We start from the raw sequence: 24,007 nt of genomic DNA, 5'->3' as shown, positions 1-24,007 counted from the left end.
AATTGGTTGGGTGGAACTGATTTTAACCACTTTTTATAGTTTACAACAATGAGTCTGTAAATTAACTGGAGAAGAGTAAAGGTATAAAGTAACATTAAATAAAAATACTTGAATAAAGTCTAAACAACTCAAAACTGTACTAAAGAACAATCCCTGAATAGATCTATTCAGTTTCATTCTACCACTGGTGCTTTTCAGATTCATATTCTTTAAATTGAACTGTTTTGAGGCAAAAAGTAAATAAAACAACAGAAAAGTATTAAAAAATTATAAAAAAAACAACAGTAATATTCCTGGCAGTGTGGAGGCAGCTTTGAAAACACACTGTGTGACATACATATGAAAATACTATACTAAAAAGTGACTCAACTTGACATTCAGACCATCTCATTGGGCTGTAAAATGCACAAAAAACAAACCAAAAAAACAACAAAAAAAGAAAAAAAAACAGAAGAAAAAAAAAAAGTATTAATACTCAGCACTGTCAAATATTCAGAATATTGCTTGTCATATTTTACAAGTCTCTGGAACTCTATAAGAGGGATGGGACACCATACCTCCAAAATATATTCCATTATTTGGTGTTTTGATGATGGTGATGGAGAGTGCTGTCTAATGTGTGTGTGTGTGTGTGTGTGTGTGTGTGTTTTGTATATTTGCACCTATGTAATTAATAATAATTACAGGAAGCTGGAAAAGAAGCTCCAGCAAAACAGTGGAGGAGATGTGTGGTCCAGTAATCACAGGTTTCCAGGCTGAGGAAAACCAAACCAAACAGTTGAAGATGCTCCACAGCAGGTTCAGCACAGCACTCTCAGCTGCCCCCTCCTCCTCCAGCCACACAAACCCCTCGTAATTAAAAGCACTTACACTGTTCTTGCCCTGACCCCTATCACGGACTTCAACATAGTCCCACAGTAACCACTGCCCCCTTTTATCCAATTATGGATGGAAAATGAACTTTAGGTACAGTGATAGAACATATCAGAATTTCTGTCTGTGTGTTTTTAGTCTCTGATAGGCTGGGAAAGCCTAGTTAAACTTCATTTATATGTGTTGTAGCTGCTCTCTTCAACTACAACACATATGAGGCATGGGCTGGTGAGGAGGACATTGTGATTGGCTAAGAGGAGTACGGAAGCTCCTCCTCACTGGGCTCCATGTAAACAAACACACACTGGGCATGCGTCACTGGAATAATGGAGGACTGTCTTTCCTACCCGGACTGATGATGTCTGTATTTCTATTATACTACCTAGGATCTGAGGAAAAAACAACTCATCTACATTTCAGCGTGTGTAAGTTAATGTTTGTCACTTTAGAATTAGTTCGTTTGTTGGAGAGCAGGGGTAACTGTAAGTTTGTGCACAAGGAACTAGCGGTCAGCAACAAGCCGTGTTTGCTAGTTGTTTAGCTGAGAGCGGAGGCAGCTGTCAGATCTCTGACTCCGCCACACACTTAGCGGTTGCTTCTGCTTTCTATAAATTATTGTCCGGTTTGACAAGGCAGCTGGCGTTGTCTGTGAATGTTGACTACTTGCCCTTTACTCCTGAGTATGACAGTGGTTCGGGTTTTGTCGACTGCACTTTTGGTTCCTAAGAAGCTATCTTGCAGCTAGCATGTTAGCTAGCGGACTAGCTTAATATTTTTTCGAGGAGCTGCGCTGTCAGTGGGCCACGGCGAGTAACAGACGTGGTGTTCACCCAATCACAGGCCGAGAATCAAAATCAATCAGGATTCACGGCGGACCCCAAATCCTCACGGGTTTTACAAGCAGAGTCCCTAAAGCCGGAGTTAAGAGTATGTTGCCTGCGAAGTAAAAGTCATACATCGTCTTTGTTGGTTAACGGTGCAAGAAGAGATTCTTGGAGGTTGGAGGTTTACGGGACAAGTCTTTAGCAGCACAGTAGCCTCGATTAATGCAAAAATAAAAATAGCTTATTTTGTGATATTGTATTTTCTTTGAATCAGGTTTTTTGTCTATTTTTAGAAATATAAGGTTTCGCAAACTTGGAACCATGGTCTCTGGAGTCTGCTTGTTAATCTAATTCAAGATTGACAAATTAGCATACGACCTGGTTTGCATGGAGAAAAACTGATCAGTTTCCCTATTTTCATTTTAACAAATAGAATAAGAATAAGTCCACAGTCTTAAATAGGGTTCTAAACTGTTTGTCAAGAATACCTAGTCCAGGTTTTACGGGTCTAGATGTAGTGGCCTTTGAGTTAGATGTGAGCTGCATGAAGAGCAGTGAAAACACATTTTTAAAATAATCTGACAGGGAGTTTAACAGCATTAAGGCTGTTGCATGACATCTGGTACCACTTCAATAACTTCAAATGGTGTAATAACAGAGAATTGGTCACAAAATATTATCCCATAACTTTCTCCTTGCTTGAGACAGTCTGTTACTGTCAAGTGGTGGCACAGATGACCTGATGCAGACTGAATAGAGTTTAAGATACTGCTTTATGTGAGTCAGACATTGTCAAACATGTAACTGTCAGGGATGTAATCTAGATGTTTTCATGATCATGTCCACATTTTCCACCACTCAGAGTTAAGGTCTAACTCACCATCCCAAGACAAGATGACCACAGACACGCCTGCCCAAAGTGCAGTTTCCAGGATCATGACGTTCACCCCCTCTAAAGAGGAGTTCAAGGACTTTAGCCGGTACATTGCCTATATGGAGTCACAAGGAGCACACAAAGCTGGAATGGCAAAGGTAAGTAGGGTCTGTTGTGTTTTGTTAGGTTATTATGATACAATGTGTTGACTGATTATCCCTCCTTAAATGTAATTTGTGTGTTATAGCTTATACTGTTTGTAGCTGACATTATATGTTGTTACTGTTTCTAATTCATAAAACAGGACATCATTATAACCTATGCTGTTTGGTTCAGTAGTTTGTAGTTGTTGTACATAGTTGTTCATCATGAACAAAATAGGCAATAGAGAAAACTGATGAATAGATGGAAGAATGATGGATGGGCATTTGCAATATTCTGACTCAATTTGAAAACATACTCCGCCCAACACATTACCTGAACCAAATTCCTGTTGAAAGAGAGAGATGAACCAGATGTATGTCAAGGAAGTGACCGGTTAGAGTTAGATTTGGCAACAAAAAATTGTTTCTCTGTTTTAGGGAACTCTCTGTAAATTCAAGCAGTGATATGGACTCTGCTGAGAGAGCCAATGCCCCAAAACAAAATGATTACTCCTTACTTAATAAGTATGAGCAGGGAGTGCATAAACAAAAGCAACAGAGCCACTGTAGTCCTCATCTGACAGGTAGCTCAGACAGATCCATGCTGCCCACAGATAAACATGTGGCAGGATACTGACAGTATCTTGATTCAAGTGTAGTATTCTGAATTATAATACACCTATCCAATGTGAAGCAATGTCATGTTACAGTTTTCCTTGAATGTTAGCAAAACCTGTCTCACGTGAGTTGTAGCTCAGATGAGGAGGGGGGTTGGATGAAAGTTGGACCATTAGTTAATAATAAGTCAAAGACAGAGATACACTGGAAATATCCTACAACTAAAGTGATTAACATAACCAAATTTGAGTAAAATATTCTTCCTTCATTCATTCTTCATTATCTATACAGCTTATCCATTAAGGGTCATTGGGGGGGGGGCTGGAGCCTGTCCCAGCTGACATTGGGCAAGAGGCAGGGTACACCCTGTACAGATCACCAGTCCATCACAGGGCCAACACATAGAGACAAACAACCATTCACACTCACATTCACACCTACAGGCAGTTTAGAGTCAGCAGTTAACCTGCATGTGTTTGGACTGTGTGAGGAAGCTGGAGAACCCAGAGAGAACCCACACAGGCACAGGGAGAACATGCAAACTCCACTGCACCACTGTGCTGCCCCTGTAAAATATTCTTGTAGAGATCAATTGAATAATATATGTGAGCTAAAACACCTTGGGTCACAAGGTCAAAATGTACCCGAGATAGATTGAGCTTTTCTCCAAATGTGATTGTCATTGTGTTTCTCCTCTCGTGGTCATTGGCAGGTTATTCCACCTAAAGGGTGGAAGCCAAGACGGACGTATGATGACATCGATGACCTGGTGATCCCTGCTCCCATTCAGCAGGTGGTGACAGGCCAGTCTGGACTGTTCACACAATACAACATCCAGAAGAAACCAATGACCGTCCATGAGTTCCGCAAGACTTCCAACATGGACAAGTCAGTTTACATAGTCAAATTATAGTTGCTGAGTTGCTGCTGAAGAGTTGATTGATAATTTCTTTACACATGTACTATGAGATTGTAATGCAGAGTCACTTTGTTATGAGCTCTCTCTTTGGACTTCAGATGGTTTTCACTGAATATCTTAAAACATTTCTCCTCATAGGTTCTGCAATCCTCGGTATGTGGATTTTGACGAGCTGGAGAGGAAGTTTTGGAAGAACCTGACCTTCAACCCACCCCTTTATGGGGCTGATGTCAGTGGAACACTGTACGATCCAGTAAGTGGCAATAGGTTTGATAACTTCACCAAATGGAACTTACATTTCTCTTCATAATGCTGGAACAAACCCTATGATTTTATACTCACACTCAGCCATGTCTGTTACTGTGACTCACAATCTCTGCTGAATCCTTCCTTTGCAGGACGTGACTGAATGGAACATTGGCCGTCTCAACACCATTCTGGACACTGTGGAGAATGAGAGTGGGATCAAGATCAAGGGAGTCAACACACCATACCTGTATTTTGGGATGTGGAAGAGTGCTTTCGCATGGCACACTGAGGACATGGATCTGTACAGCATCAACTACCTGCATTTTGGAGAGCCCAAGTCCTGGTACAGTCACTGACACATCCACACACTGTGCTGGACAGACATGTTACACAAGTTTCTGCTTTTCAGCTTCTCACTATTGTACATGTATCATCAGCATCTGTTTTAATGTATTTTGAAAAAATGAAAAGGTTATTAAAACTGTCAACAATTCTGACTTACCACTGCAAACATAAAGTCAGTGTGAATGATTTTTTTTCAGATGCCCTTTAACTTATATACTGATTTTATGAGATAAAACATTTTGCTGCTTCCTTTATTAACAGTGATTTATTGCTCTGAAATCAGTTTACCCAGTGATGGATTTCCTTAGAAATGTTTTTAAGAACAAAATCAGCATCAAGCATCAGAAAGATTATAAATGTATGAATATTAGTTAAGCGTATCCTTATGTAGAGTATTGATATATATTTATATTTTTACTAATTACTAATTAAATCAACATAGTATATTTGAAATTTGAAATTTGAAATAATAATGTTACAGCTCTGGTTTCAGATATACTGAACATGTTTCTTGGTGTTACTGATAATTCTGGGTGAATATATTAGTGGTTCCAGCCTTAAGGAGTTATTCTTTTCTGTGGTTATTACTTACTCTCTTCATTTTCAAGAACATCAACCAACCACAAACAGGCAGATGTCTCATCCAAAGTAAAACATACTTCACATGACTGTAGTGTTCAGAGTAGGCAAGGTATGCTCTGCTGCCATCATCATATTATATGAATTTGTACTTTTGTTGCTCCTCAGGTATGTTGTCCCACCAGAGCATGGGAAAAGACTGGAACGACTTGCCAAAGGTATGTAATGGGTTCTGGGAACTCCACAGATGGATTTTAACATACTACCACAGGCACTCATTGCTAATGGGTGCCGCAAGTCCCTTCAGCTTGTCATGCTCAGTGGTTTTAAAGAGGAAGTCAAAACTGCGCTCAGTGAACCTCTAAGCTGTATGGAAAGTACCTCAGATACAATGGCAGCAATTATGTGTGTATATTCCATTACAATATTATATATTTTAAAAAATCAAATATGCAATACACCTGTGCACAAGCAAAGAGCGTCATGGTCACTGATTGATGGTTTTCTTGTATTTCCAGGTTTCTTTCCAGGAAATGCTCAGAGCTGTGAAGCCTTCCTGCGCCACAAGATGACTTTAATTTCACCCTCAATCCTGAAAAAATATGGCATACCATTTGAGAAGGTGACCATTTATTTACTCTGTGTTGACCTCATGACATTGTGGAGAAAAAAAAGATGGTAATGATGAGATGAAAAAGAGTTGAAGATTTCTGGTAATATGGTCTCAGCGTAATTGTAATTCTACATGTTGTGTTTTTATCCAGGTCACTCAGGAAGCTGGGCAGTTCATTGTGACGTTCCCGTTTGGCTATCATGCTGGTTTCAACCATGGCTTCAACTGTGCTGAGTCTACCAATTTTGCCACGCAGCGATGGATCGATTACGGCAAACAGGCAACACTGGTACACATTAACAGCGCTGAATATTCTAGTAGTATATTCAGAGTAATCTAATGATTCATCGCATGTGAAGGCTCCGGCCACATCTATGTAGTGGTGCTTTGCTACAGAAGTTCAAAAATGCCTATGGACCGCAGTTATGATATCACATTTTTTTGTTAACATAACCAGCTTGCAAGACAAAGGTTGCTTTCATACCTGTAGACTGATCATTTGGTCTCAAGGCATCTTGTATCATAATATTCCAGCGAGTAGTTGTTGTTGTTTTGATGTGTTTTGCTTGTGTTACCATTGTAACCAGATGATCTTGCATAATTATATAAGTCTCTTATACAGATGTAGAGATGACTTTCTTGACAGCTCCCATGATCCACTGATGGATTTAATAGTAGTTTATCATTAAAATTCACGCCAAGATCACACATTCATCATCATAAAATCCTCTGTCATTGTAAAAACCTGTGGTTGGTTGGTTTTGCAGTTGTAACACCAGCCTAAATGAACTGAACAAACAAGCATTCAAACCAGACCTTGTTTGAACTGAACCACAGAAGTTCCAGTGTTCATTAAACCCCTGCAGAATGTAAAAGGTTGACAGAGGTCATGAGGATTCATCCTCTGAGGAGCATCATTGTCCTTATTATACCTCATGGCAGGCTCTATTATAAGATCTCTTTTGTGTCAAGTTGACAGTTTGATTTATGGGGGAATCAGAGGGGAGGCTCATGGTGGGGCCACATCTGAGAGTGGCTGAGTGTGCTCAGTAAATCATGTTTTAATCTGCCAGTCAAATTTAAGCAATGTATGTGTACAAGTGAACATTTTGACCTGATAGTTGGTCTACAGGAAAGGTCAGGGGCCCCAAACATTCTTAAGATTATATTTTCAGATTTTCAAATATATACCAGAATATCTGAATTACTCAAGAGAATGCTATCAACCTCAACAAAAAAATGCAACTTTTCTCAAAGCATTGTATTGCTCTGACCACAGTTCAAACCTAGACTAAAATCTTCATCCATGTTTTCCCTCCAGTGTTCGTGCCGTCAGGACATGGTGAAGATCTCCATGGATGTGTTTGTACGCAAGTTTCAGCCCGACCGTTATAAGTTGTGGAAGGCAGGGAAAGACAATGCTCCCATCGACCATACCAAACCCACACCAGAGGCTGCTGAGTTTCTGAAAGAAGACAAGACCGAGCCTTCAAATTGCAGTCCTGTTGAAGCTGGATCTGAGGAGTCCACTGTTCCTGTCCAGGAAGACAAAAGGTGATTGTTTGGCTTTTGCAGTCTTTTAATAACCTTTAAACAAGGATGTAATGTACTGTGTACCACAGCTGAGCTGACAGTAATGCTCTGAGTTGCCAGTGAGAGGAGATGCACCACTAAGAGCTGCTGATGCAGTCAGTGACAGTGGTCAGTCAGTACAGTGAGTTCATTGTGAAGTTTCTGAGTTAAAGTTTTTTACGTACGTGCACCGAACACCACAGCTTCTCTCAGAGTTGTTACTTGACTGTCACCAGTCTATGAGAAGCAGTGCTTCCCTTTGAATCCTGTTAGTCTTCACTAATGTCTCCCACTCATCAGTCCAAAGCCTCAGACTGGGACAAAGCGTCAGCTTGAAGCTGCTGAAGATGTCAAACCTGAGCTGATGGTGAAGGAAACTGAGGAGGTGGAGCCAAAGAAGGCCAAGCTGTCGCGCAAGGAGTCTCCAGCTAAACTCCCTGTCAAGCCAGACAAAGGTACAGCACAGTTAGTAGAGGTCTTTGTTTCATCTGTTTGCATTTGTGTTATATCGGAAATAAATTCAACTTTTGAGGAGTAATTGATCTTTAAACTAAGAAAAGCATTTTTAAGATGAAAGCTTTTTTTATTCAGCCATAGTGCTGGTCTCTATTGACCTGATTTTAGTGCCTAGGTGTTATCTCTTGTTTTAACAATTAGTCCTTCAAGTCACTGAAGAACCACTAACATGGTTATTTATGGCATAAGTAACCCAACAATGAACTGAAGGATGGGATATTGGAAAAAGAAAAATAGTATTTGATTAAAATGTCAAACCTTCCCTGCTGTTCTGCTGTTGAGTCACTCTAAACAAACTTGAGTAAAAGGAATCATCTGTTGCACACTTGCTGTGCCCTCTGTTGAGCGTCATTATTGGTAGGGTTAGCAATAGCAATACTAGTTAGAAGACTAAGCAAACCTCAGTTGCTCCACATAAATACTATGTAATGTATTTTAAAACTGGACATGCATATCTGCACATCTGCCTGTCTTTGTTTTGACATCATCATAAGAAATTCCCAGGCTTCTAGGGCACTGGACTGCAAGCATATGAATTAAACACAGCTCTACATCTTAAAAAGACAACTAATTCTCTCAGTGTTATTTTCCATTAGGTCCAGTTATTAGATTTGATAGATTCAAGTAATGAGCGCAGAATATATTGATGATGACAGAAAAAGACCTTGAATATTCTGGCATCAGAGTACCAGTACAGTATGTGCATATAATATAGTTGATTAAACAACTGGAAGTGACAACGAATGTGTAGGTCTGAGTATTGTTTATTAGGCTAATTCCACAGTAAGTACTTGTTTCATAGGGTGTTAAACTAGAGAAAGTTGCATACTTAAGTAACATTCTGAGGCAGTTTGCAGTACATGTAGTAGTATCAGCTGTTGCAATAATGTGTACCTTTTCTGTATTATTCTGTCAGACATAGTGAATGTCAAGCTGGAGCCTAAGAAGGAGAAAGACACCAAGCCACAGTCTAAATCTCAGTCCAAAGGCAGCACTAAGAAAACTTCAAACAGACGAAGCCCGTCAAAAAAAGAGAAGAGCAGCGTATTGGCTGCAGACGTCTGTCCTCCTGAGCCTGTTGAGAGCCAGGTGGTGGCTCTGTGCTGTGAGGAAGCAGGTGGCAGCGTGGAGCCTCAGCTGGGCAGCAGCTGCAGCCCGGCACACAAACTGTTTCAGAGGACGCTGAGCCCTGCGGACGTCCTGCATGTCCACAGCTACGCCAAAGGAGACTATGGAGAGGGAGAAGCCCCACCCAAGGAAGAGAGGAAGAGTGAGGGTATTGACAATGAGATGGAGAAAGACAACAGACTTGTGAGCAAAGCAGTGAGTGGATGCAAGCATGTCACACACACACACACACACAATGTGAAAAGAATAAATGTGGATTTGTTTTTTGAATTTAAAGGACCCACTAGAGAACAAAACCTAATGACCAAGTTAAGATGATGAATATTCACCATGATGGATTACCTAAGTAGTATACATTTTTGGTCCACAAGCATGCAAAAATGCTAGTATGTTTATTTGGGAAAAAAAAAAAAAGAAGTCCAGCATGGATGCTGATGGTGACGGTGGGTGTTTCTCTCCAGCAGGTGGCAGAGGAGGTGGTGGAAGATGGAGAGCCAGAGAGTGATTTAGGACAGCTGCCAGGACACCACCCACTCATAAAGGATGGCATGAGTGATGAAGGTGTGTCATATCAACGTTAAGTGGGATGCAGCACTGTTGCACTCACCATCAGCACTTAATATATAGAAATGCACTTTAAATTTCTAATATCCTCCTCCTCCTACTTCTTAACTGGTCTGAATGAGAATGTTAATTTTGCCATTGTGCAGAGGCTCCAGGAGAGGCCCCCCCAGTCGAGGAGGGTGGTCTGGAGGGGGAGGGCTGGGCTAAACCTCTGGCTCACCTGTGGCAGAGCAGACCACCCAACCTGAAGAAAGAGAGAGAGTACAACCAGCGCATGGGCTCCAAACCTCCATACTGCTCCATCTGCATGTTGTTCCACACATACCAGCAGGTAATCTGCACCACAGCAGATTCCAGTCACTACCACTCATCTACTGCACCAACATGTAGACCACACATTGTGGAGACCATGCTAGCTCTGGCAGCTCACTGCTCTCCTGCAAGTTTGTTCATTATTACACGCAGTTTTAAGAAAGGTCCATATTCAGAATATGGTATTAGTTGTTGCTGGTGTTGTAAGCTTGTTGTTTCTGTGTGCTTTGCCTGCTGTCAGACTGAATGTGCAAACAGCATAGACAGTCCTGTCATGGTGCCTGGTGGGCGGATGCGGACCAAACCTCTGATCCCAGAGATGTGTTTCACCACCACCACGGAGGAGGACTCTGAGTGTGAGCAGCAGCCTGTCACCCCTCATCTGGAGGAAGATGGAACCAGCCTCCTCATCAGCTGCTCACACTGCAGCGTGCGGGTCCACACCAGTCAGTACACAGACACTTGAACTGAGAATACTGTTAGCAAATGAGTAACCTGGGCTGTTTTATAATATGTATTTGCAAACACATCAGTTTGTTTTTACATAAACCATGACAACCATATGCATCACATTTTCTCAATGTGGACAATATTTCCATGTTATTAGCTCAGAAATGTGTTACTACAGGATTTGATGGCAGCATTGACGACATATCTTGCATAAGACATAAAAACACTTACATTTGCCCTGGCACACTGTACATGGGTGGCAGCAAATGCTAACAAATGCCTTTGTAATGGTGTGACAGTGACTCTCTCAGTCAGAGCTCCAGTGTGTCAGACTGTGTCTGTGTTTGTTTGCTCCAGGCTGTTATGGTGTGGATCCAGCCAGTGTGAGCAAGGAGTGGAAATGTGCACGCTGCAAAGCCAACGCCATGACTGAGGTCAGTGAACACTCAAGGGATTTACTTTACATGTCGTATTGCTGTTTAATTAGAGCCTTCTTAGTAGTTCAGTGATCAGTTTATTTCTGATGGTCTGCAAAAATGAGGATACTTTGTACTGTTACTGATCTGCATCTCATTTTCCTATATCTCTGCTTAAATGCAGAGGCTCACATTTACAGTTAAGATGGATTTATACCTCTTTGTTAATGGGCTAGGCTGCATCTACAGTGGCTACATGTGCTGGCTCCAGAGTTACACCAGAGCTGACATAAATACATACTGGGGCTACAGCGTCGACAGAGATTCCATGTAGAGACATCAAGAACTCTGACTGGAGCTCATGTTTTCCCAGACATGTTTCTGATGTGGCTCAACTTTGTTGATTGAGGACAACATTTAGGAAATTTAAGAAAGACTCATCTTCTCCTTCTCACTTTGTTAGTGAAAAAGAGATGACGACATCTAACAAAGAGTTTATTCTGCAACTCTTCTGCTTGCTGAGATTGAAACTCCACATGACTCAATGAATGTAAACACAATGATTGCATGGCAATATTCTAACCCAGTGTTGAACACAGTAGTTGGTAATCTGAAAACAATAAATGGATTGAACTTGATGTTCTAAGTTCATGTCCTCTGGAGCTTTAGATGGAAGATTCTGTGCTGTTAGTGTTGCACTGGAGATGAATCATTTAAGAATGTTTAAAACCACAGTTCGGTGTCACTAACGCTGCCTCTTTCAATTGTCTATTGTCTGTTAGCTATTGGTTTTGGCTGCAAATCAAGTGGACTTTTGTTGGTTTTGTTAGTCTGGACAGCTGATTTATGGCATGTCTTTTTTGCAGAATTGCTGCTTGTGTTCACTGAGAGGTGGAGCCTTGCAGAAAGCCAACAACAACAAGTAAGTTGCTCCAGTCATCAGGAAAATGTGTGAAGAAACTGGAAAGTACATTGAATTAATTTAGTAAATGTGCACTTTGATGATGGTCCTTTATCCTTGAAATGGTTAATGTTTAGTTCTTCAAATCAAACTGGTTTAAAGTGCTAAGCTGCTCTCTGAATTTTCTCTTTAAACAGCTTTTCAACGGCCAAATCTATGGCCATAACTCAACTGATTAATTATTATGTAGAGATGCACAGTGTATTGGTCGCCAATAGATTATTGTCTGATAAATAAGATATGATTTTGGAGTTTCAGTCATCAGTTTCATTCCAATAATGTGGAGCTTTGGCTGTAGAATGCCTCTCGAAACCCAGTTCACATACAGTGCAGGCAGCAGAACACAGACTTTAACTGAGAATGATACTTGAGGTTATATTTTACTCAAATCTACTATCATGTCGCTGTTGGCCACTAAATAAACACTAAATAAACTATGAATAGGCATCAAAGTGTTATCATGTTTGCACTGGTACAGGCCCAACATGTTTCCAAGGTTACAGGATTTAACACTTGAGTACAATAGAAGTAGTATCTCTTAAGCCTTTAGTTATAATGAACATGAATCAGCTGTCAGTGTCATAACCCATCAGTCACACCATAGTTCAAATTTAAACATTTTGATGAAAGTGGTTCCTGGAAGAACAAAGCTGAAGTAATTCTGTAAACCATAACAAGGTGCTCAGAATAAATAACCTAAACAAAAGAACAACAAAAGAATCATCAACGCTAACATTACATAGTGATTGTCAGATCAGTGTGTATTACTTGCTTGTTGAATCTCTCAGTTGTGAACAGCTGGCTGTGTGTGTGTGTGTGTGTGTGTGTGTGTTGTGTGTGTGTGTGTGTGTGTGTGTGTGTGTGTGTGTGTGTGTGTGTGGTACAGGTGGGTACATGTGCTGTGTGCAGTGGCTGTGTTGGAGGCACGCTTTGTCAGTATCACTGAAAGAAGTCCTGTGGATTTAAGTGGAATCCCTTTGCAGAGATTTAAACTGGTGAGTTTGAATAACATCCACTTTTATGGATACTCTACCATTACATTCTCAGTTGAAAGCTGGTAGTGAAATAATGGTTGAGTCTCAAATAACAGACAGCATAAACAAAAAAGATCAATTGCTAATTAAGGATAAGGGATAAAATGACCTGTACTGCTATAGTTTACGCAGTGTGGTTCGTCACTAATTTGTTCCAGTATCTTCTGCTTTCTTGCTTATTTTTTTCTTATCAAACATAACATTTCATGCAGATGAATTTAAAGCCCACCAGGAGGTGGTAGAATAAAGCACATGAAGCTGCTTGAAAGCTTATAATGTGAAATACCTGAGCAGGAAGTGTTGAGTTTCATAGACAGTGGTGTGAGGGCTATTTAAAAAAACAAAAACAAAAACGGGAATAATTAGTCAGGAAAAAAAAGAAAAAGAAGAGAAAGTTTTACAGACGATGACCAAGTAGTTAATGTACCTGAACATGTACCTGAATACTGATTAAATATACACATCATATATACTCAGACAGCAACGGTGAATATATAACAGAACTGGCAAAAGTGACAGTCAGCAAAAGCTAAAAATGAAAAACTGCTCCCTGGACGTTTTGTACCCAAAAAAAGAGGCAACATCAGTGATTTTGTTAGTGTCTGAGATTAACAAATCTTTGTATTATTCCATTCCAGATGTCAGAATGCAGTAACTTGCACTGGTGTGATTTTCACATTTATTCTAATTTTTACTCACATATAGGAGGAGATCACTCACACTGTAGGCTGTCATAACAGAGAGCAGTGCTGCAGCACTAGCAGGCTGAAGGTGGAGAAAATACAGTTGAGCATAGTAAAGAAAGGATTGGCTTTTGATCAACTTTATTTTTGCCAATGCCAACACATTAGAATATGCCTTGATTGTCCCTGATTCATCTTCAGGATGTCTAATTTTCAAAAGGGTATTTTTGGGTGTAAAAGGGTGTACTGATGGAATTAGTGCTGTACCTTATACTGAATTTATTAAGACTCCAAGTAAACAAAGAGAATGTGTTGGCATCAATAGCACATTCAAACAGGACCATTTAGAAATCAGGAGGTTGTCTTATTGAAGTATAATCAAATAAACGTAGGAAGCAGTGGGAAGTAGAAATAAAAACCTGCCTCTAATATAATCTTGATCTAACAAGATGTAAATTTAAAAAAGTGTAAAGAATTCAAACTAAGTCATCTTTATGGAGTCATTTCACATCCCCTGCAGTTTCCTGAGCCCTGGCTCCTCTGGTTTTTATCTCCAACAGAAATGTTACTACTGTAAGAAGCGGATGAAGAAGGCATCTGGCTGCTGCGTGCAGTGCTCTCATGGCCGCTGTCCCACTGCTTACCATCCTACTTGTGCACAGGCTGCTGGAGTACTAATGCAGCCAGATGAATGGCCTTTTGTGGTCCATGTTACCTGCTGTCGACACAAAGGCCCCACTCAGATTGAGGTAAGGAGTTACTGAGGAACTGCTAATCTCTTCTTCAAGGACTTTATGTGAACTATATGTGCACTTTTTACTCTTTCTTTTCTCTGGCTGTACAGTAGTGAAAGCATTGTCCAGTACTGTTACATTAAATTGCCCAAAATGTCAGGGAATACTAGCAGTTTCCAGTCAACTTCTGTAAGTCTAAAAAATGTAATGTCATCTCCTCTGACAGCGTAATAAAGCAGCCATGCACGAGCTGACTGTGGGACAGAAGGTGATATGTAAGCACAAGAATGGCCGTTACTACCAGTGTGATGTGGTGCAGCTGTCTAAAGAAACATTCTATGAAGTCAACTTTGATGATGGTTCCTTCAGCGACAATCTCTTCCCTGAAGACATTGTGGTAGGTTTCACTGGTTAATCTTTGTAATTCAATCTTGATATTTAAAGGAAACAAATATTAAAACAAGACATGAATAATACAAATCTGGAATCTTCCCTTTAAATACATTAACCCTCTTATTATGTAGCTTGGTCAGTTTCCCCCTATTCGTGATTGTCCATTTATATATTCATTCCTGTTCATCTATATACAGCATTTATCTACAGTTCTGGAATTTCCCCTGGTCTGTACTATCATGACCAAACTCTGTAGCATTCTGTTGATAAATTAAATAATACTAAATAAGAAATGAAGTTCTCAAATAGTTGCCATTACTTAGCTCAGTCCCAAAGGCTTATATTACAGACAGTTGTTGTCTTGATAAATTCAGTGTAGTTCATTTCTTCAGCCCTTATTCCATCATTACAGCAAGAGTCATGTCACGCGTTCCACACACAGTGTTAAGCAGCCATGAATTTGATTCAGTGCTTCTCTCAGAAGTGTCACGTTCGAAATCTTGCTAGGCTTTTAAAGTGAAAAAAAATCAACAAGTATTGTTTGCTGTTGACTATAACACGAGTAAAAGGTATGGCAAAGAAGAAAGAAGAACTGAAATGAAGTTTTGTTCTGTCAATATTTCAGTCCATTATAGCAGTGCACACATGATAGGATGAAATGCCTTTGTTAAGTTTCCTAAGGCTACAATGTTTGATTTTTCTGTTAGAAGCCGAGACTGTGCTCAGCTTGGACCCCCACCCCAGGGTGAAGTGGTTCAGGTGCGATGGACAGATGGCCTGGTGTATGGGGCCAAATTTGTGGCAGCTCATGTCATCCAAATGTACCTGGTAAGAATTCTTTTTTGTTTTGTGTGTTTTGTGTTGCATAATCAGTTTTGATTTGAGAGGGATTGAAAAAATAACAAATGAACTAAAAGGTGCCCAAACTCACAGTGGCTTCAGATCTCTCCACAGATGTCATGTCTGGTATTAACCATTTAAGGACGTCAGAGCTTAAATTTTGTCTTGACTGTATGTATATACCTGCCACTAAGAAGCACCCCCATAGCATGATGCTGCTTCACTGTAGGGGTGCTGTTAGCCAGGTGATGAAGAACAGTGTTTGGAGTTCTGCCCAAAGATTTCAGTTTTGGCTCCTCAGACCACAGAATTGTTTTCCTCATGCTCTCAGAGTCCTGTAAATGCTGTTCGCCAAGTCCGCTGTCATATGACTTTTACTTAAACTAGCTTCTGTCAAGAGACTCTACTGTAAAGCCCTGATTAATGGTGTGCTGCTGAGATGGTTGTTCTTCTGGCAGCTTTTCCCATCTCTGCAGAGAACGTCTGAAGCTCTGAAGTTGGGTTTGGGTTGGGTTTGTGTGTGCCTCTATAAACTATGTTCAGTCAACTCAGTTTGCCAGTCAGTGGACTCCAGTCAAGCTCTAGACTATAGTTGCAAAAGTCTGTGAATTAATGGAAATATATGAAAATTTGCAGAATTACAGGTTAGCCTATAACAGGGAACTTAAATGTAGCTTAAAAAACATCTTGCAGCATAAACCTTTATGTAAATTTTATGTAAATCTTATTGATTGAATTGAATTTCTGTCCTGCTCTGTGTCATTCCTCCATCACATGCACAGATCATTTCTAGAATCCTGCTCACTACAGCCACACTACTGTATCTAAGCACACAGACTACATCCGGTCAGTCAGTTTGGATCAGATTATCAGGCTTACTGTATTTGATCTGTGCTACTAAAGTTAAACTAGCAAAAAATAAAAAATAAAATTATTGCAGACGTCTGTTGCAGTCTTTTGCTTGCACCATACAGACCAAGATACAGCAGAGAAGAAGCACTCGGCAGAAACAGAACCATAAACATAAGTTCTGCATCTTTTCTCGTGCCTCCACCTGATTAAGAATTAGTCAAATAAAAATTTCACAATTCTTGAAAATAGATGTCGACTAAGTTTACTGTGTCGATTAATCAACTAATCAATTATTCATGTGCATCCCTAGTTTATACAGTATCAAGCTAGCTGGTAAATCAAATATGCTAAATGTAAGCTAGCTAACACCATGTCATTGACAATTTAAGAGGCTAGCTATCATGGTGGTAGCTAGCTCCACTATGAAGCTGTTTCTTCTGCCGTCTGTCAGTTTTCTGTAGGTTAGAGTTTGATTTAGCAGCTGATTGAGGAGAGTTCATCTGTTCATATTTCTGTCTGTATTTCTATTCATTTTTTCAGCATCAATTGTAAAATATTTTACAAGTTTCCAACTTGGAATATTTCCAAAATTCTCTAGCTTAACTTCCTATGGAAAAGTTTCCACCCCTTTTCAACCCTAGTCTAGACATATCTGGTTAATAACTAAAGCAAACATGATGCATCTGACCACAATCAGCACCACAGCAAAAATTCTGAATACATTAATAAATGAAAGGTTTCAGTTTCTGATTTTAAATAAAATAGCAAAATATTCTACATCCATGTTCTCACTTTGTCATTATGGTTTATTGGATTTAGTTGGTGGGAAAAGTTAAGATTAAGATTAAGATAGACTTTATTTACATTTTATTCACATGTTACAGCAGCAAGAAACAAGGGTGACCAAAATAGAATATTAAGTGTGCAAAAACTGAAGGGGCCTGAATTTTTTGGGAAAGTACTATACCTAATAGCTCTCATATATTATCAGTCGCTCCTTTTGAGAATATTGGGTTTTGGCCATTGCCTCTACAAATTCCCACTCTGGGAATTCTGTGTTAACTAGGTGGTAATATTCAGCCAACAGGTGTAGCCTTTGGCATTAGAAATTATAACATGTTGTTCTTGCAGTCAGTGTTCACACACAAAGCAGCCCTATGTTGAAATGGTGCATGGTGGTGGGGGTGTGTTGTTTCAAGTATCAGTGAGACAATTAACTAGAGTCCAGGAAGTCCAGGTTGAGTAACAGATCCATGAATTTGAAGGCTTACCAGAGGCCAGAATACCATACAGCAGTTTTAAAATCAATATTTCATCCTCATCTGGATCATTGTGAAGTTAACTGTAGAAGTATACTGTTCATGTTACCATTTGATTGGGCAGTGCAGAGCAGTGCCAGATGTTCTGATGTTTTTGCCAGAGCTCTCTGTGCTGGTCTGCTTAGACTGCTGTTGTCTGACTGAAAAGTGTCTCAAGGTGCATCTATCACAGTCAGAAATGTGTGTCATTCAGAATTGAATCCACCCAGAGTACAAGGACTTGGCTTGTAGAGCTTAAAAAAAAAACAAAAACAAAAAAAACCTGGAACTGAAAGAACTCCTTTGATTGGTTGACAGGTCGGTGGTCTTGGTCAGGGAATGTCACATAGTATTTTCATCAAAATACAGGAGCTCAGGGGACACAGAGATGTAAATATTAAGATTTTTATTCTTTGATGCATTCAGTAGATACAGAGCACCAACTGAATTGGTGACCATGAAATCAGCTTTATTAGTTTATTAATTTTTTGCAGCTGGTGATCATTTAATGTACGAATTTGGTCTGATGAGATCATTTGGTTTGATATACTATAAGTATTTGGACAGTCACTTTTTTTTGTTCCTCAGGCTCCATTCTTCCTCACATTCAATTTGAAATGTAATAATAGATATTAGAATCAGAATCAGACTTTATTGCCAAGTAAGTTTGCACAAGGACGTTTTACAAGGAATTTGTCTTGGTATATTGGTGCTAAAGTGCCAACTCTCAGCTTTAATTTGAGTAGGTTTATGTCAGTATGGAAAAACAGTGTGGGCTCTATATCTCAGATATATTAAAATATTAATGTTTCGACTGATACACCCGTTCTCTTTAGTGAGGAGTTTCTCATAGCTTAGCCAGTTAGGATCTGCTTTTAACTTATTTGTAAATAAACCTCCTGGCCTGAACCATCATACCTCCCATCTTTGGAATGTCCTGTGAATCAGAATCGCTGTAGCTCACGGGACATACTGCCAGTGTTTGATGTGGTGTGAAGTGGAATGTCTTGGTTTTCATTTCAGTGCCAATATTAACAGGTTAGAGTAACCATGCAGCTGCATGAGATGCACGGCTCAGGCCTTGCTGCTGCAGCGCGTCATCAAAAGTTTCAGGGTTTTGCCCATTTTTTAAGCACAAGTGCAGTTTCCAGCAAAAACAGTCAGGATGAAAATCTGTTGATAGTTATAATGAATCATACCAGCAACATTACATAAAACTGACATCTGTCACTTTGGCTGAAAGTGAGGGACAGTAGTTTTAAGGTGCTCTCTCTCTGTCTCACTCCCACCCTGAACATGGGTAAATTGAATAATGAAATCAATCGTTATATTACTGGTGACCATTATCAAAGGAAAAAATTCCATGTAGAAAGATGGAGCTGACCGTAGCAGCATTGCAACTGACACACTGGTGGTTTAGACGTGTGTGTGAGCCACAGCAGTGCAGTGAGCAAGCTGTCACACACACACACACACACAAGGCAGACAGTGTGTCCATGGTATAATTTTTTAAAGGACAGAAAAGTTGCACACTAGCACTTACTGTCTCTTCCTACTTGTGTTTTAAAGTTGTTAACTGATGTTGGCTGCTTTGTTCTTTTCTATCCTTATTTTCTGTTCTTACTATGAAGCATTTGAAAAGTGATGAATAATGTAAATTGCCATGATAATGACCACAAGTTAGAAACTGCACAGTTTTGCTCTGTTTGTGTCGTGACTGTATTCTTTGCTACATTTCTGGAATGCAGGTGGAATTTGAAGATGGGTCACAGCTAACAGCCAAGAGAGATGATGTCTACAGTCTGGATGAGGAACTCCCCAAGAGAGTCAAATCTAGACTGGTAAGAGCAACTAAAATGATCCATATTTTTTCCCCTAATATGTTCTGTCTAATCCTGTCAGTTCATTTAATAAAGACTAAGTTGGAACTTCGCTTTGTTTGTCTCTGCAGTCTAAAGCGTCAGACATGAGATTTGATGGGATCTTTGAAGAGAGGGAGATCATCCAGGAGTCAAAGAGACAGAGAGTGATCAACTCACGTTACAGGGGGGACTACATAGAGCCTGTGATTTACAGAGCCATCATGGAGTAACCCTCACTCCCTGTCTGCTCACCCACGCACCACCAGCACTGACAGACTGAACTGTGCTCACTGTACCTTATCTTAGCAGCTAGCCACTGAGAGAGTGTAGCTCCAGATGACTTCCCTCAAGACCTGTTTTGGACTGTTGTCTTTTTTTACTCCTCCTTTGTTAAAGGTATACTATGCAGGGAAACCCCCCCCACCACCACCACCACCACCAAAAAAAAAAAAAAAAAAGGTAGGGTGTGAGGGTGGGAAAAATTTAGCAACCTCCCACCCTCCAGCAAGATTGTGCAGAGTAGTGGTCGTGTCTGTCTGAGCTTCAGAACATCACACATCACACAATACTTGCACATGTTGAGCAGGGTAGGAGCGGCCAGCTTTGAATGATGTGTTTCTAAACAGCATCCAACAAATCCTGTGTAGCATACCTTTAAATCAAAGAGAATCCTTTTTGCTTTCTTTGTTTGACTGTGATTAAGGAAACAGCAGTATTTTTTATTTCAGTTTTTCCATAGGACTCTGAACATGGTGCACAAGCTGACATACAGCTCTGGCAGTATGTAACAGTAGGAAGCAGTATAAAAGTGACATTTGGCATTCAATAAAGTAACTCTGCCACTTGAGTGTTTACCTAAGTTTAAAGGATAATATCAGTATCATTTTATTTCTTTCCTGCTGCCACCAGTGCCTATGATACAGAGCCTGACAGGTATCAAAGGTAAAATCTTTGATTCATTTGTAACCTCATATTTAGAATTTGACAGTTACTAACTTGTGCCTTCAAATGGCTGAATTCATTCTGTCAAATTAACACACTTATTGCAATTATTCCTGTAGTTCCTGTCACGTGTGCACACACAGACTAATTTGTGTGCCCAAATTATTAATTTGTGGGTCTGATTTACCAAATTGTGTGCTGGGATTATCAGTGTGTTCAGGGTTGCAACAGATGATTATTTTAATCATCAGTCAGTCTGACAGGTATTTGCTCAATTAATCGACTGACTGTGTGACATTTGTGAAAAACGCTAATCACAACTTCCCAGAGCTGAAATTAACTCACACTCAATTTTTATTTAGTTAAGAATAAGAGAGAGAGGAGAAGTTGTGAGTATATATTTGGTACAAAATGATCAATTTGGATACATTTTCTATTGATTGATTCATTGACTCGTCATTTCAACTTTAAAAATGCTACCCAGATACCTGCCAGGCCTCATAGTCTAAGGAGGCTAGACTGAAGTTCTGCCATGCTAATTTGATAAAACGTTGTTCAGGAACATGCACCTTGTCTCTTAACTACTAAATTCACCAAAAACCTGGCTACTGGGGCTCTGGGGCTTTTCCAGGCTGGTAATTAGGCCTTGCTTACCCGCACTGCTAAATTTGACTTTTGCACTTTCTACAGGCCATTGGGCATCTATTGGGCAACACATTGACATAGATATGCAGTTAGAGAAAGATGTTCTCAATGAGTCACATTCTAAATATCTAACCCAACACAAGCTCGTCCTGTTAACATATTTACAAAAAGTCCTGTACACAACACAAAAGGTGCTGATTAGGTCAGGTAGCAGGTAGCAGAGCCCTAGGCCAGGTCCATTAACGATTTTAGTCATCAGTTCCATTTACTTATTGAAAATCTCATTGACCACAGACCTCTCAAAACACTTCACACATCATGGAGCCATGCATTTTAATAACATGAGTTGATAGTCACTGTTGGAATGCACAGTCATGGTTAGACTCTTTACAGGCATCGATCAGAAAACAAAATTGCACTGGTATTATACTTTATTTAAAGGAATACTTCACCCAAAAGGTTTCAATCAGTCAGCTACTTGCTTCTGATAGACGAATGATTGTGCTTGTGCTCCTTCAGGACAACAAAAGTGGCATCCATTTCTTACAACAATGAAGTTACAGAAAGATTATTTTTAGTAGCAAACAGACCAAAAAACACACCTCAGAGCACTGGGAATGGCTTGAAATGTTTCTATACTAGTGTAGGTACAATAACAGTTTGTTTTTAAAGTTTATAAAGATTTAAATTAATTTACATTTTTTAGATTTTTGTAGATTTGTGCCCTTTTGCATAAAATGTAATCAAAACTTTTTAAATCTTGTCCAAACACTAGAAGCAACACAAGAACATTGCCTAAATTACACAGAATTGGTTGAATTGTAATCAGAAACAATCTGATCAAAGAGGAAGTTACAACCTGGTGCTACAGACATTTTTATAAGGATCGGTTGACTGATTCATACATGACCTTAGCAACAGTAATGTTATCCCAAAGGTCCAGTCACTGGTCTTTCTCCAGGCATTCAACTGCAGTTTGAATCTCTGTGTCTTATGAATTGAAATTATTCTGTTACACATACATTTTTTTTTACAGAGTAACTAAGGCATGCACTGAGAAGACATAGATGATTTACAGGGTTTAATGTGCAGCTCTAGTATTTTGGACATATGAGCATACAAGTGGACACTGCGACCTCGGCATGAGCAGTTTTAAAGTTTTTAGTAAAAATGTTTAATACTGTTTTGCTGTTGTTGTGGTATCTCCCTATAATTTCAGTTTGTTGAGAGACTGCTCATACTTGAGTCTAATCTTTTCCCCAGTGTGTAACAAATTTATACAAAAGTGTCTTTGGATGAAGTATTTCTTTAAGTGGGAGCGATGCCATTAAATCCACTGATTATGCCTCCTCTTCAACTGTATCTATTAACTGCATTCCTTTCCATTTCATTTAGTGCAACTGAATCTAATTTTTACATGTTGACTTGTTTTTACCAGTCTATTTATTAAGGTGCTTTAAGAAAGTAAGCTCTGCATTACAGACATGAGTCTGCAGTAGTACTGCAGAAGTTGAGGTTGATGATGTATGTTCTATTTTTTCTACCGTATATAGATGAATTTTAAAGAATCCATTCAGATTTTTTAATGCGCTTTGTCTACCCAGTTGTTTTCTCACTCTTCCACTGAAAGTTGTGCATTGCACTTTTTTTTTTTTTTTTTTTAATTTAAGTCCAGTTTCGAGGACATTTGAATAGTCGTGTGCTGCCATTGCTAAATTGTTAAAAATCTGTTTTAGAATGTTAATTGTACATTTTATGAAATGTCTTACAGATTGTGCACCCCTCCCTCTTGGCCAAGCTCATTGATCACATTGCACTTGTTACTGGGACATGGTGGCCTTCAGATGTCATCCTCTGCCTGTGAACTTCTTGTTGTGGTGTGAGACTGCAGACAGAGAAATGCTAGTTTTCTAGTTAGTCGTTGCCAGATCAGACACCCTGCTTTCATCAGTCCAGTGGAGAATGAATTTATTTTATTCATAAAGTATCAACAGAGTTGTACATGAAGAGGGTGGATTTTCTATTCTATTTTATTGCATTGTTTTGTAAAACATGTTGTATGTGTATTTTCACAGAGGCCTGTGAAGTGTAAATGTCATGTAGTCTATTTTGAGATGTTACATGTTGACCCAGGAGATGAGCTGTTTGTTTCTGTTGTCTCCTCTTGAAGAGAAATAACTGAACTTCCAGATAATCATTCAAGCATTTTGTAAAATTCATTTTGTTTGTTTCAGTAAAGAAATTTGCTTCAGTGCTGTTTGTCTTTATTCCACATCTATTCATGTCTTTTTATTTCATGGTACCAGTTCTATAAAGACTTTATAGAAGTTGTAAGATACAAGCCCAGTAACTAACTAAGTCAACATTGTAGTTGTCAGGCTATGAAAAATCATTAATTCTAATAAACAAAGTCTGCAGCTACACATCTGTCAAGTCTTACGAGCCATCAGCAAAACTGAGTGAGTCATCTCTAACTGTTAATGTTAAGTTTTTAATAAAGAGTTTTTGCAATAATTCTTCAGTGTGAACCTGTAAATGATCATTCATTATGTTTAGAGCATTTTATGCCTTCATTAGATGATGACAGGACATGAGGGGTGAGTGATAGTGAGTGGTGTGCCACAGAGATCCCTGGGCTGGATGTGAACCAGCCATGAAGCGGTTCATCATTGTAACACCTAACCTTTCGTACAGGATAGTATCCTGCTACAGGGGTCTAAACACCAGCCAGAGAGTTCTCACAAACTGGCAAAAGTTGTTGTAATGAT

General features: G+C 39.5%; 1 protein-coding gene across 1 annotated transcript; it reads left to right on the top strand.

The window, feature by feature from the left end:
• Window positions 1-1,155: 1,155 nt before the first annotated feature.
• On the top strand, window positions 1,156-23,490 carry LOC108896968 (lysine-specific demethylase 4A). The gene is made up of 22 exons (XM_018696343.2): window positions 1,156-1,298; window positions 2,560-2,729; window positions 4,045-4,220; window positions 4,390-4,504; window positions 4,650-4,843; window positions 5,593-5,642; window positions 5,943-6,046; window positions 6,189-6,326; window positions 7,359-7,591; window positions 7,910-8,064; window positions 9,042-9,448; window positions 9,718-9,814; window positions 9,964-10,148; window positions 10,371-10,575; window positions 10,937-11,013; window positions 11,862-11,917; window positions 12,843-12,951; window positions 14,234-14,422; window positions 14,634-14,804; window positions 15,509-15,628; window positions 19,539-19,631; window positions 19,742-23,490. Exons 2-22 carry the CDS (start codon window positions 2,592-2,594, stop codon window positions 19,880-19,882), a joined length of 3,153 nt encoding a protein of 1,050 aa, XP_018551859.1. The 5' UTR covers window positions 1,156-1,298; window positions 2,560-2,591; the 3' UTR covers window positions 19,883-23,490.
• The last annotated feature ends 517 nt before the right edge of the window (window positions 23,491-24,007 follow it).

Source organism: Lates calcarifer, linkage group LG17, assembly GCF_001640805.2.
Source record: "Lates calcarifer isolate ASB-BC8 linkage group LG17, TLL_Latcal_v3, whole genome shotgun sequence".
Lineage (NCBI taxonomy): Eukaryota > Metazoa > Chordata > Actinopteri > Centropomidae > Lates > Lates calcarifer.
The sequence above is the reverse complement of the archived record's forward strand: the minus strand, read 5'-3'. Positions and strand labels throughout refer to the sequence as shown.

What these genes read in the sequence shown, in the direction of transcription:
- LOC108896968 (XM_018696343.2), top strand. Translation starts at nt 2,592, where the DNA reads ATGACCACAGACACGCCTGCCCAAAGTGCAGTTTCCAGGATCATGACG. An exon ending in CCTGTCCAGGAAGACAAAAG is followed by an intron (nt 7,592 to 7,909) that starts GTGATTGTTTGG and finishes CCCACTCATCAG; the next exon opens with TCCAAAGCCTCAGACTGGGA. An exon ending in GGATGGCATGAGTGATGAAG is followed by an intron (nt 9,815 to 9,963) that starts GTGTGTCATATC and finishes GCCATTGTGCAG; the next exon opens with AGGCTCCAGGAGAGGCCCCC.